The sequence below is a fragment of the Eptesicus fuscus genome, chromosome 9 (assembly GCF_027574615.1).
Source record: "Eptesicus fuscus isolate TK198812 chromosome 9, DD_ASM_mEF_20220401, whole genome shotgun sequence".
In the NCBI taxonomy this organism is placed as follows: domain Eukaryota; kingdom Metazoa; phylum Chordata; class Mammalia; order Chiroptera; family Vespertilionidae; genus Eptesicus; species Eptesicus fuscus.
Window position 1 is genome coordinate 63,402,818 of NC_072481.1, and position 13,561 is coordinate 63,416,378.

The 13,561-nt window shown below is 40.4% G+C and overlaps 1 protein-coding gene across 1 annotated transcript in view; it reads right to left on the reverse strand.

Moving 5' to 3' along the window:
* Window positions 1–439: 439 nt before the first annotated feature.
* The window catches only part of COL24A1 (collagen type XXIV alpha 1 chain), a 318,617-nt gene continuing 305,495 nt past the window's right edge, over window positions 440–13,561 (reverse strand). Inside the window, exons 58-60 of the mRNA XM_054721397.1 lie at window positions 8,114–8,223; window positions 5,134–5,349; window positions 440–710 (exon numbers count right to left, since the gene is read on the reverse strand). Of these exons, the coding sequence (XP_054577372.1) occupies window positions 564–710; window positions 5,134–5,349; window positions 8,114–8,223 (473 nt within the window). The 3' untranslated portion in view covers window positions 440–563. The remainder of the gene's footprint in view (window positions 711–5,133; window positions 5,350–8,113; window positions 8,224–13,561) is intronic.

The following is a 13,561-nucleotide window of genomic DNA, read 5'->3' on the forward strand; positions in this document are numbered from 1 at the left end:
ACTCGTCTACGAAAGCCACAAGCACCTTGTTTTAGAAAGAGCACCAAGCAACACAAAAAAGGAACACGTAAGAGGTAGTGTACCACCGGCTAAGATGTATATGCCCATTGGGGACCTGAATACAGCTTAGTATTTGGGAAAATAAGACATATTACACTGTGGTTTATAATTTTAGACAGAAGCATTGCACATTTGGGAGCATTAGCCAGTATTGCTCCATAGTGCTCTGCACCTCCAGCTGTCTAATGGGTACTTTGCTCTCAGTCAAAAAATACAGGATACCCTGAAGAATTCCATGTTTATAAATCTTCAGTTCTAGGGAATTCTCTAAGAAAGCTCAGATCAATATAATTTTTAAAAGAATTAAATACTTTATCAATTATAGTCCTTTAAAGAATGACTTTTCTCCATTTTAGGAGAAAACCTTTTCTTCCTGAGATTCTTTATGATTTAGCCAATGCTTTATTCCATGCATTTCATAATGATAGGATCTTTCTGTCTATATTTCCCCTCTACAGCAATTACCTGGCCAACAGCATGAATTCAGAACTAATTCAAAGACCTTAGAGAAAGCACACAGCACTGCTTTCAATGTAGTACTTTCGTTCAGCTTTGAGATGAGGAAGTTTTTGTACTTCAATTACTGGAAGTTGATTAGGGTCCTGGGTGTGAAAAAGGAATTTTGCCTTATGCCAGCTGCCATCTTGAATCTGTAAAACAACAAAATGCTTTAATATGTAATTGTTTCTTTAGAAGTCATTCTCAGCAGACAGCATTTTTCATAGACAATGTAGGCTTATTTTAAGGATTAGAGATAATAAATACAAAGTGTATAGAACATTGCCTGGCACAAAATGCTCAATAAATAGTACAGTTACTATGAATAATTGAAAACATGGACTTGTTCCTTTCTCTAAATTACATGGTGTATTCTGATTTTCCAGTCTGAGAGGCTAAGGTTAGCCTTCTGCTTCTGTTGTTTGTGAATCATTAAACCAGATATAAAATAGAAGGCTGCACTATTTCTAATATAATTAATATGTATCTTGTCTGTGTTCCTTTATTTGGGACTAATTCTTTAGGATGGGCATTTTTCTTGAATGAAAGGAAATGAGTTATCTCAACCCTTTTGAATTTTAGGCAGAAAATAACCAGAATTGTTTCATTCAGGAGTAAATTATAATTCTGTTAAATTATCACTTAGATTTCTGCTCCTCACTCCCCAATTCTGTGGTTACTATTCATATAGTTTCTTTCCTCTCTTCCTTCTAGGACTTTCTGTTTTTCTTATTACTGTATGCTCTTTGGTTTCTGATAAATTCTATTATTGAACAAAAAGATAACATTAAATAGCCTATAATTAAGATCCAATAAAACAAAATAGAGAAACACAATTGTCTAGTTTAGTGAAACTTTTTATTCAGGAGTTTATTCACTTACTTATTCACCAAATTATCATGATATAAATTTTAAAATTTGCAGGAACTTTAGAGATTATTTAACTTAAGGCAATTGAAGCTTACAGAAGGTAAATTACTAAAGTCATATATGCTAGATGTGATACCTAGAATTAGAGTTTGGTATGTAAGATATTGACAGATTTAACTTATTAAATCTTTTAAACAATATTTATTGAACACTAAGTATATTTGACAGTTGAATAAGATGTGATCCTCTATTTTCTTACAGTGCTTGAGAAATATAAAGATGAATAAATTAGTCTGGCTTCTGAATTTTACCAGTTTATAAATCTAGGTGGTAAGAGGAAAAATATAAACAAATAGCCATAATACAAGACCATACATAGTAAGTGCAGTATAAATAATGTACAATGAGAACTAAATTCCTCATTTCCTGACCGCTTGGAAATTCCTCATTTCCAAGTGGTCAGGGAAAGCTTCACGAATTCAGAATTTAAGATGGGCCTTTTTGTATGTCTAAAATTTCCACCTGGTTAGAGAGATAGAGGAGGGCATTCAGAAGTAGGAAATGACATGAGCAAAACAAAACAAAACAAAACAATTAAAACAACTGGAAAAATAGAAGGTGGTTGTACGGCCTGGTCACCCCTAACTGCCCTCCCCTGCAGGCTTGATTGCCCCCAACTACCCTCCCTTGCAGGCCTGGTCCCTCCCAACTGCCCTCTGCTGCTGGCTTGATCGCACTTAATCCTAACATGGGGTTAAGTGCACAGATTTTGTCCTGGAAGAGATATTAATAGAAAGCCAGGTACCACCACTTCTTTCACATATAAAATGGGAATAATAAAAAACTACCTCACAGGGTTGTGAAGACTAAATGAGATTTCAATTAAAAATCCCTACCAGTATAGTGTGGCATTAGCTGTATGATCTCTGCCTTTGCTTTCTTAGCTATAAAATGAGACTAATAATTTATTCAAGAAGCTGTTATAATTAAATAAAATAATGTATGTGATACATGGTACTTGCCATATAATAAGCCCCCAATAAGGAGGAATTGTTGAGATGATGATGATGATGATGATGATGATGATGATGATGATGATGAATAGATCAGTTTGGCCATAGTTTAGGGTAGAAAGCGAGTAAAAGCCCAAACTAGAAATGTAGATTGGGACTGACTGTTCTAAGCGCTGAATAAAGAGCTGATAAGTTTGGATTGTGACTCAGAGATAGTAGTGAGTCCCTGAAGGTTTCTGGACAAAATTGTAAAAGTTAAATGAATTTGTTGGTAAAACTGATCTCTTTACTTATACAGAATGAGCCATATGCTTCTGACTGTCTATGATTTTTCAAATACTCATGCACTACTTATCTGGAAATGTTATGAAAATGTAGTGTTCCCTGGAAATTGTCACAGGTATCAAATTATGAGCTTCACAGTACACAATACAGAACACTTAAATTCATTAGTAATAAGTATGTAAAGCAGACAACTTTATTTTCTGTAACAGGAGTCAGCAAACTCTTTTGTAAAGGGCTAAATAATAAATGTTGTAGGTTCTGTTGCATTTACTCAATTCTGCTATTGTAGTATGACAACAGGTATCTCTTTCTCTCTCTCTAAAAAAAAAATAAAAATAAAAAAAATATATATATACATACATACATATAAGTATGTGTGTGTGTATATGTATGTGTGTGTATATATATATATATATATATATATATATATATAAATATATATATAAAAGCCTAAGCAACCGAAGGACCAAATGACTGGTCGACTGGTTGACTGGTCGCTATGATGCGCACTGACCACCAGGGAACAGACGCTCAACGTACAGGATCAGGCTCCCTCCTGTCTGGATTAGGCCTGCATGGATAGGGCTGAAACTGGCTATCTGACATCCCCCAAGGGGTCCTGGATTGCGAGAGGTGCAGGTGAGGTCAAGGGACCCACCAGTGCACGAATGGTGCACCAGGCCTCTAGTAGGTAATAAATAAACAAAGGAGTATGACTGTATTACAATATTTATTTACAAAAACAAATGGTGGGCTAGATTTGGTCTGCCAATATCTGATCTATAGCAAAATATTTTAAAACTAGAGGCCCGGTGCAAGAAATTTGTGCACAGGGGTGTGTGTCCCTCAGCCCAGCCTGCACCCTCTCCAATCTGGGACATCCCTCTCACAATCCAGGACTGCTGGCTCTCAACTGCTTGCCTGCCTGCCTTCCTGATTGCCTCTAGCCGCTTCTGCCTGCCAGCCTGATTGATGCCTAACTGCTCCCCTGCCAGCCTGTTTGCCCCTAACTGCCCTCCCCTGCAGGCCTGGTCACCCCTAACTGCCCTCCCCTGCAGGCCTGGTCATCCCTAACTGCCCTCCCCTGCAGGCCCGGTTGCCCTCAACTTCCCTCCTCTGCCAGCCTGGTCACCCCTAACTGCCCTCCCCTGCAGGCTTGATCGCCCCCAACTACCCTCCCTTGCAGGCCTGGTCCCTCCCAACTGCCCCTCCCTGCTGGCTTGATTGCCCACAACTGCCCTCCCTTGCAGACCTGGTCCCTCTCAACTGCCCTCCCTTGCTGGCCATCTTGTGGCAGCCATCTTGTGTCCACATGGAGGCAGTCATCTTTGACCACATGGGGGCAGCCATCTTGTGTGTTGGAGTGATGGTCAATTTTCATATTATTCTTTTATTAGATAGGATTAGATAGGATAGAGGCCTGGTGCATGGGTGGGGGCCAGCTGGTTTGCCATGAAGGGTGTTCCAGATCAGGGTGGGGGTTCCCTTGGGGTGTGGGGTGGCCTGGGTGAGGGGCCTGTGGTGGTTTGCAGGCTCGTCACGCCCCCGATGACCCAAGCGGAGGACCTGGTATCTGGGATTTATTTATCTTCTATAATTGAAACTTTGTAGCCTTAAGCAGAGGCCAAGGCAGGCCGGGGCAGGTGGAAAGCTTGGCTTCCTTCATTGCTGGGGAAACCCAAGCCTCCTGCTCTCTCCGTGGCTGCAGCCATCTTGGTTGGGTTAATTTGCATACTCGCTCCTGATTGGCTGCTGGGTGTGGCTTATGGGTGTAGCGGAGGTATGGTCAATTTGCATATTACTCTTTTATTAGATAGGATTATAGAATTTTCATAACATTCATTATTTATTTTTAGTAAAAAGGCCTATAATTCAAATATTGATTGGTAGGGCCAATTTGCAGTTATGCCCATATTTGATATCAGGTATAGAGACTAAAAAAAAAACGAAGTAAAACTGCCTTGCTTTTATAACCTGTTTTTTCATGAAGTAATGAGATGTAGAAGCACAGTGGTGAAATATATAAAAGAAATCTATCTATATTCCCTATTATCTATCTATCTATCTATCTACCTATCATCTACTTCATCTTCTATCTCTATCTATCTGAGATATAATTGTCTCATATAGGAAATAAAAATTAAAAGTTAAATTTATGTATTAACACCTATTTTGCATATAAAATCTATGGACGACCAATGGATGTGACTAAAGTTGACAAGACTTGACATAAGCAAATGACTGATTTTGAAAAATATAGGGTGGTTATAAATCAGAACATTAACACCTGCTACCCTTCTGTATCAGCAGTTTGTAATTAAAGTCTTATTCTCATTATTTTAATTTTATAGTTTTATCAATTTTAAGTTAGTTATATTGAACAATTCTAAAAGTGCCATTCCCTTACCTTGCAGTCATCTGAAAGCACTTTAGGTTCAAGTAGAGTGTTTTCTTCAAAAATCTGGCCATTCCATCCCTTGAAACCAATAGGCAATCCTGAGCCACTTGTCTGAGCACTTGTCCACACTTTAGTGTTTAGACAGTGAATGGTGATGATTTGGGTGGCTTCTGAGCTCAGTAAATGAAGAAAATTCATCTGGACTTTTCCAACTCCAAACTCCAACTAATGTCATGGAAACAATATAAATATTATAAGATGTGGCAATTGAGAAATGTATAGTTTGGGGAAACTTGAGAAAAGTCCTTGAAACATAGCCTTGAGAAAGCTACTTTTCTTGGCATTTAAATGTCAGTCAGGGGTGTGCTGGTAAATGCTTAACCACTGGCTCTTGCAGGGGTGGGGATTAGAGGTAGGTGGGTGGGAATTCCTGATTTATAGCATTGTCTGATTTCCATGGTGTGAGAACTCCCAGGATGGCTGATTTCAGGCTATCAAGGTGGCATCAGTGAACAGGGAGTTAGGAAGAGATGTTAACTATAGGCTCTCCAGAGCCAGTCTGAGCTGGCTTCAGCAGACCACTAAGCTATCAGACAAGACAAAAAAAGAAATGAAGACAGATTTCATAATGCTATCTAAAATGCATTAGTAATTTGTTGTTGATTAATGCTTTACTAATTTTTTCATAAAAATCATAAATTCTGTCTATATTTCCATTTGTAGGATTTTTTTTAAAGTTTCTAAAGATAAGCTACAAGTTGTAATGATAGCTTGGTTGAGTAACTTTAACTGAGAGCCCTATATTCTTTGTGATACCAGCTCTAACACAGCTCCAGTCATAAAGTGAGTCATCAATAAATATTTATTGAATGAATGCATGAACAAGCATTAACTAAAAAAGTGAATAATAGAGGGCAAAACTGGAGCAAGGGTCTAATTATATATTTTCAAGGCTTAGGCAAAGAAGTAGATTTTTCTAAAGCTTTAGACATAATATTATTATTACTATTATTATTATTTTAGCACTATCCATGTAGAGATGTGCTCATAACGTAAGTGAATAGAAATGGTTCCTACTGAGGAATTTATATTAAATTCCAAACATAAAATTAGAAAAATATCAGTTAGGAGGCAATAGAGAAGGAAAAAATAAAACAACAACATAAAAAGTAAAGCCCCAGGAAAAGAAAGACAAAGTAAGGACATAGGATGAAAACACAAAAGGATCATCATAAGGAACATTAGAGTCTCAGTAGTTCAAATGCCTTCATTTAACAGATGAGAATCACAAACCTGTAAAATATTTAAACTTCCTAAGCCTTAGTCTCCATGTTAATTAAGCTGGGTATAAAATGGACAAGGCAGGATTGTTATGAGGATCTGAGGTGCCAACTGTCATTGACCTAGAACAGTATCTAGTGGCTCACAGTATCATTTTCCAGATTAGTAGCAGACTAGAGACTAGAACCCAGGTCCATAATTCTAAGTCTATTTTGCTTTCCACTACCTTCCCAGTCTTTCTCTAGGTGAGCTCTTGGATAGGAGAGATGGGAGAACTGATTCAGTCTTGCAGAAATAAGTGCACTGCTCCTATCTCCTTTGCATTACCCCGGCATCCCTTTCTTCTATGGGCTAAATCCAGGGGAGTGAAGATGATAATGTGAATATTTGGGAAGCAGGACTATTATGCCACTCTTCATTAGAGATATACAAATTTCCTAAAAATGGAAGAATCCTTCCTTCCTCTGCTTTGGGCTTACTTATGGTAATTGCCTATTGAGATGAACTGGTGAAACACCCTCGTTAATGAAGGGGGATATTTTAAGATGACAGAGCAGTCTAACAATAAACAGTTGGAGAGACCAACAGACTGTATATTTTAGTTGCTGCTTTTAAACTCATGGTTACAACACAAATAGGCACATGTATCCATTCTTGGTCAATGAGAACTAAGTTCTTGGTAATACTAAGGTAGTTTAACCAGAAAAAGAAATGCAGTTTTGATTTCTTCAACATGTTATAGGTAGAACTAAGCTTTAGGTTTTATGAATGCTTGTTATAACATCCAGCCTGACACTAAGATAACTTTCATGCATTCTAAACATTTGATTTATAGAATTATACTTGAAAGATGTTTTAAACAATAGTCAATGGATGTTTATGGGAGGTTATTTTGTGCTCAATCACACAAAAAAGGCAAGTTTTATGGCAAAATTTTTCTTTTATTGATAATATAATTTCCAGTAAAATTTTAGGTAATCTACATATATAAAAGCCTAGGTGACTGTTACGACTGAAGACCGAACAACTGGTCAACCAGTCACTATGACACACACTGACCAGAGGGGCAGATGCACAACACAGGAGCTGCCTCCTGGTGGTCAGTGCACTTCTACAGCCAATCTCCTGTGGCGGGACAACCTCCCGCGGTCTCTATCCATGGCCTGCTGGCCCCGATCAACCCCTCCCCACCGGCCAGCAAACCTCCCGCAGTCCTCCCCCCCTCTCTGGCCTGCCAGCCCCGATTGCCCCAATAGGGACTGGGTGAAATGGCTTTGATAGGCCTTGATCACCAGCCAGGCCGAGGGACCCCACCCATATACAAATTCATGCACTGGGCCTCTAGTGATAATATAATTTTCAGTAAAATTTAAGGGAACTGATTATTGGTTACAACCCCTGTAGCTGCTTAGGGATTTTCTAATGTATGTGCCTATATAAAAACATATGGTTCACATTAAAATTTTTTTTAAAGCATAATAAGTAGAGTAAGTCAAGAGAAACCAATCATAAAAATACACAATCAAAATGTCAAGATTAACTAGGATTATTTTTCAAAAACAAAACATTTCTTTCTTACATATGGTAGAGAACAATATGTTGCTTCCATTCATAAAATTTGCAATTATTTAAAGTGACAGAATTTTAAAAATTATTGTTCACTGATTTTGAGCAATTACCGACATGTATTCTAAAATTCAATACATACCTTTGACACAGGAACAGGAGATAAACATGTCTGACCACCGGCACTGAAATTGCAGAAAACCTCAATGGCATCTGAAGGGCATCCGAGATTTGGATCAATCCAATATTTCCCTATTAATTTATTGTAAACCATAAAGACATTTAATATCATATTAAAATATTTGAAACATTTCTATAAATTATCATACTTTAAATATATATTTCATCTTACCTGTAAAGTAACTTAGATTATAGAAATATTTATACTTAGTGAATAAATGGGAAGGTGTAAGCATTATATAAAATTAATACTGAAAATATATTTTCACATACCTATCAATCTAAAGGCAGGCATTTCATAATTTTTATAAAAATGATAGAGTGGCTGAATTTATTGCTTCATTTTACAGATAAGATGTGCTGAACACCTTAAAGTGAATTGTCTAAAGTTACATAGTTGATAGAAAAATTGGACTTAATGTGATATATGTGTATTCTGTTCTATATTTCTTAAAATGAATATGTTGTTTTAAATAATAGAAGAAACTATGGCAATCTGCCGGAGGTAAAATATATCTTTATTATAATAAAAATAAAAATAATAAAGCTTTATTTTTATTTTCAGAAAGCAAAATGTACAATAAAATGATTATCATTTTTGTGCTTCTTCATCAGATTTGTAAGTGGGAAAAACTAAAATCCCTACAGCCAGTGTAAGACTGTCTCCACTGAAGGCCCAGGAGAATCAAATGGGGCCTACAGTTAGCCTATAGAAAACACTAAGGCTGAAAAAGTATTGATCTGGTATATTAATTCCAGAATAACAGGCTTAGAGTATTGAAACTGCATCTTATTCCAAATGCAATGACAGATATTCTTGAATGAGGTAAAGCTAGGCTACAATTTGTAGGAATGCCCCTTTTCTTCCTAGAATGGGGTCCTTTGAAAGCCTAAGTCCTACCTTAGGTGGACCACAGATTCTTACTTTTGACCCCTAGCCTTATGAAGCCATCAAAGGCACTATTCGGTTCTAAACACACCCAGGACAAAAGTAGCTCTAACTATTGTGCTCACTCCTCTGTCTTCTTCAAAATCTTGGCTTGACAAGACATGGGAACAACCAAAGTGTCTTTGATAGATGATTAGATAAAGATGATGTGGTACAAAAGGGTGGGGAAATGTTTGTATGGAAATAATACAATCTATATTAATAAAAGGGTAAAATGCTAATTAGACCAGATGTCTTCTGGACATCTTTCCAGATGTCCTTCTGGACAAAGCCACAGTGGCCAAGGCTGAGGTGGAGGTGGTTAGGGGCAATCAGGCCGGCAGGGGAGAGTGGTTAGAGGCGATCAGGCAGGCAGGCAGGTAGGTGCGTGATTAAGAACCAGTGGTCCTGGATTGCAAGAGGGACTGAGCCTAAACCAGCAGTTGGACATCCCCTGAGGGGTCCCAGATTGGAGAGGGTGCAGGCTGGGCTGAGGGACACCCCCTCCCCCCAGTGCATGAATTTCGTGCAATGGGCCTCTAGTAAATAATAATATAAGAATAAACTCTGTGTTTCCCATACTCACATTTGTAAAGCTACTTTTGCTCCACCCTATATATGTAGTGGAATACTGCTCAGCCAGAAACCTTTTTTGCCAGAGTTTTTGGAGCTTGTTCTCATACCTCCTCTTGATATTGCTCAAATGTCACTTTCTCAGAGATTTCTTATCTAACTTCACCCCCATTCCACTTTCTATCATATCCCTCTTAATTGGTGTGTTGTGTTTCTCTATAGCACTTACCACCTCCTAGTGATAAAAGTATTTTTTGGCATAAAGACCTTTCTTATATCTTGCAATCCACACCAATTAACTATTTCTCCAACAAAGAAGGCAGACCTTGAATTAGATTTCATTGATCTGTATGTCTTATGATGTCTTTGTTCCTTTCAATTCTATAGAATTGTATTTTTATGCCCTCAATGAAGGGAAAGAATCTAATTTAGAATTATTATGGACAGCTATAATTATAAACATTATTTTAGTTTTTATACTAATTTAGGGTATAAAATATATATATAAGTTAAACATTTTATTAATATACTAGAAGCCTGGTACACGAAATTCGTGCACGGCGGGGGGTTGTCCCTCAGCCCAGCCTGTACCCTCTTCAATCTGGGACTCCTGGAGGGATGTCCGACTGCCTGTTTAGGCCCGATGGGCAGTCGGACATCTCTCTCACAATCCAGGACTGCTGGCTCCCAACTGCTTGCCTGCCTGCCTTCCTGATTGCCCCTAACCGCTTCTGCCTGCCAGCCTGATCACCCCCTAACCACTCCGCTGCCAGCCTGGTTGATGCTTAACTGCTCCCCTGCCAACCTGTTTGCCCCCAACTTCCCTCCTCTGCCAGCCTGGTCACCCCTAACTGCCCTTTCCTGCAGGGTTGATCACCTCCAACTACCCTCCCTTGCAAGCCTGGTTCCTCTCAACTGCCCTCCCTTGCAGGCCTGGTCCCTCACAACTGCCCTCCCTTGCAGGCCGGGTGCCTCCCAACTGCCCTTTCCTGCTGGCCATCTTCTGGTGGCCATCTTGTGTCCACATGGGGGCAGGATCTTTGACCACATGGGGGCAGATATATTGTGTGTTGGAGTGATGGTCAATCTGCATATTACTCTTTTATTAGATAGGATAGAGGCCTGGTACAGGGGTGGGGGCCAGCTGGTTTGCCCTGAAGGGTGTCCTAGATCAGGGTGGGGTTCCCTTGGGGCGTGGGGCGGCCTGAGCAAGGGGCCTGTGGTGGTTTGCAGGCCAGCCATGCCCCCTGGTAACCCAAGTGGAGGCCCTGGTATCTGGAATTTATTTTCCTTCTATAATTGAAACTTTGTAGCCTGGAGCAGAGCCAAGCCTGCTGCTCCCTCCGGGGCGGCAGCCATTTCTGTGGCAGTTAATTCACCTTGTACAATTGAAACTTTGTAGCCTTAAGCGGGTGAGCCCGGCCAGGGTGTGCAGAAAGCTTTGCTTCCCCTGTTGCCGCTGGCACCCCTGGCCTGCTCTCTCAAGCTCCATTCTGCCGCCATTTGTTTGAGTTTGTTTACCTTCTATAATTGAAACTTTGTAGCTTGAGTGGAGGCTTAGGCCTGCAACAGCTATCAGAAAGCTTGGCTTGCTCTGTTACCTGGGAAACCTTGCTCTCTGTGGCTGTAGCCATCTTGGATGGGGTTAATTTGCATACTCGTCCTGATTGGCTGGTGGGCGTGGCTTGACTGGTGGGCGTGGCTCATATAGCAGAGTGATGGTTAATTTGCATATTACCATTTTTTTTTTTTTTTTAGGACTAGAGGCCCGGTGCACAAAATTCATGCACGGGGGTGTGTCCCTCAGCCCAGCCTGCACCCTCTCCAATCAGGGACCCCTTGAGGGATTTCTGAATGCCCATTTAGGCCCGATCCTGGTAGGACATCCCTCTCAGAATCCAGGACTGCTGGCTCCCAACTGCTCGCTTGCCTGCCTTCCTGATTGCCCCTAATCGTTTCTGCCTGCCAGCCTGATCACCCCATAACCACTCCCCTGCCAGCCTGATTGCCGCCAACTGCCCTTCCCTGCAGGCCCGGTCACCCCCAACTTCCCTCCTTTGCTGGCCTGGTCACCCTTAAGTGCCTTCCCCTGCTGGCCTGATCGCCCACAACTGCCCTCCCTTGAAGACCTGGTCCCTCCCAACTGCCCTCCCCAGCTGGCCATCTTGTGGCGGCCATCTTGTGTCCACATGGGGGCAGCCATCTTGTGTTGGAGTGATGGTCAATTTGCATATTACTCTTCTATTAGATAGGATAGAGGCCTCGTGCAAGGGTGGGGGCCAGCTGGTTTGCCCTGAAGGGTGTCCCAGATCAGGGTGGGGGTTCCCTTGGGGTGTGGGGCGGCCTGGGCAATGGGCCTGTGGTGGATTGCAGGCTGGCCATGCCCCCCGGCGACCCAAGCAGAGGCCCTGGTATCTGGGATTTATTTATCTTCTATAATTGAAACTTTGTAGCCTTGAGTGGAGGCCAGGGCAGGCCAGGGCGGGCTGAAAGCTTGGCTTCCTCCATCGCCAGGGAAACCCAAGCCCCCTGCTCACTCCGTGGCCACAGCCATTTAAAAAATATATATATATTTTTATTGATTTTTTTACAGAGAGGAAGGGAGAGGGATAGAGAGTTAGAAACATCGATGAGAGAGAAACATCAATAAGCTGCCTCCTACACACCCCCTACTGGGGATGTTCCCACAACCAAGGTACATGCCCTTGACTGGAATCGAACCCTGGACCCTTCAGTCCGCAGGCCGACGCTCTATCCACTGAGCCAAACCGGTTTCGGTGCCACAGCCATTTTTGTTGGAATTTATTTATCTTCTATAATTGAAACTTTGTAGCCTTGAGCTATGGCCAAGGCAGGCCAGGAAGCTTGGCTTCCTCCATCGCCAGAGGCAACCCAAACCTCCTGCTCTGTCCAGCTACGTGGCTGCCATCATTTTTGTTGGAATTTATTTATCTTCTATAAATGAAACTTTGTATCCTTGAGTGGAGTCCAGGGCCGGCCAGGGTGTGTGGGAAGCTTGGCTTCCTCTGGGTTAATTTGCATACTCACACCTGATTGGCTGGTGGGCGTGGCTTGTGGGTGTAGCAGAAGTAAGGTCAATTTGCATTTTACTCTTTTATTAGATAGAATATAAAATTAATAATTTCAGAATGGAAGTAGATTTTCTTTTTGACAAAAAATTGTGTGTGTTTATGTGGTATGTATGTATATATAAAATTAAAATAAATAAAATATGGACTACTGTTCACCCTCCAGAATGATATAATTTAGTTATCTTTTTCAAATCAGCTTATTTGGTACTAGTGTTGGTACTAGAGTTTTTAGTAAAAACTGATAACTACTAATATTAACTCTATGGCTGACCAATAAAAATTAAAATTAAATGACATATTGTAACAGACAGGATTTCCCCTTCTTATCATCAAATAATGATGATGACTCCACTCACTTTAAAACTTTTCCTTGCCCCCCCAAAAAAAATCAGTAAGAAAGGTTATAATTTGTCCCCCCCCCCAAACAAACAAACAAACAAAAAACTTTTCCTTGCTGATTCTATTCTAAATTTATTTTGCACATCTAATTAACGGATACTGGGGTATCTGTGGAGAGATAAGAAAATTTCAAAAATAACAAACCACTTAGCTTTTGTAGTCACCAATTATGAAATGAGGCATGTAAATTGCATTTTGTGTAAAAACTATAATTTTAGGAGGTGGAGGGAGTTCTATGATAGATTTCTTTATGTTGCCAACTTTGAGGGTCCTGATAGGGGCTCCTGTCAACCCAAAAGTCCTCCCTTCCATTTTAATTTTAACATGAATGTGACACATTCCAAGAACAAAGTGTAAGCAAGTGATACAGGAAGAGTGGGAAAAGTTAGGGATCAATAGGATGTGTAGTAGAAAACAT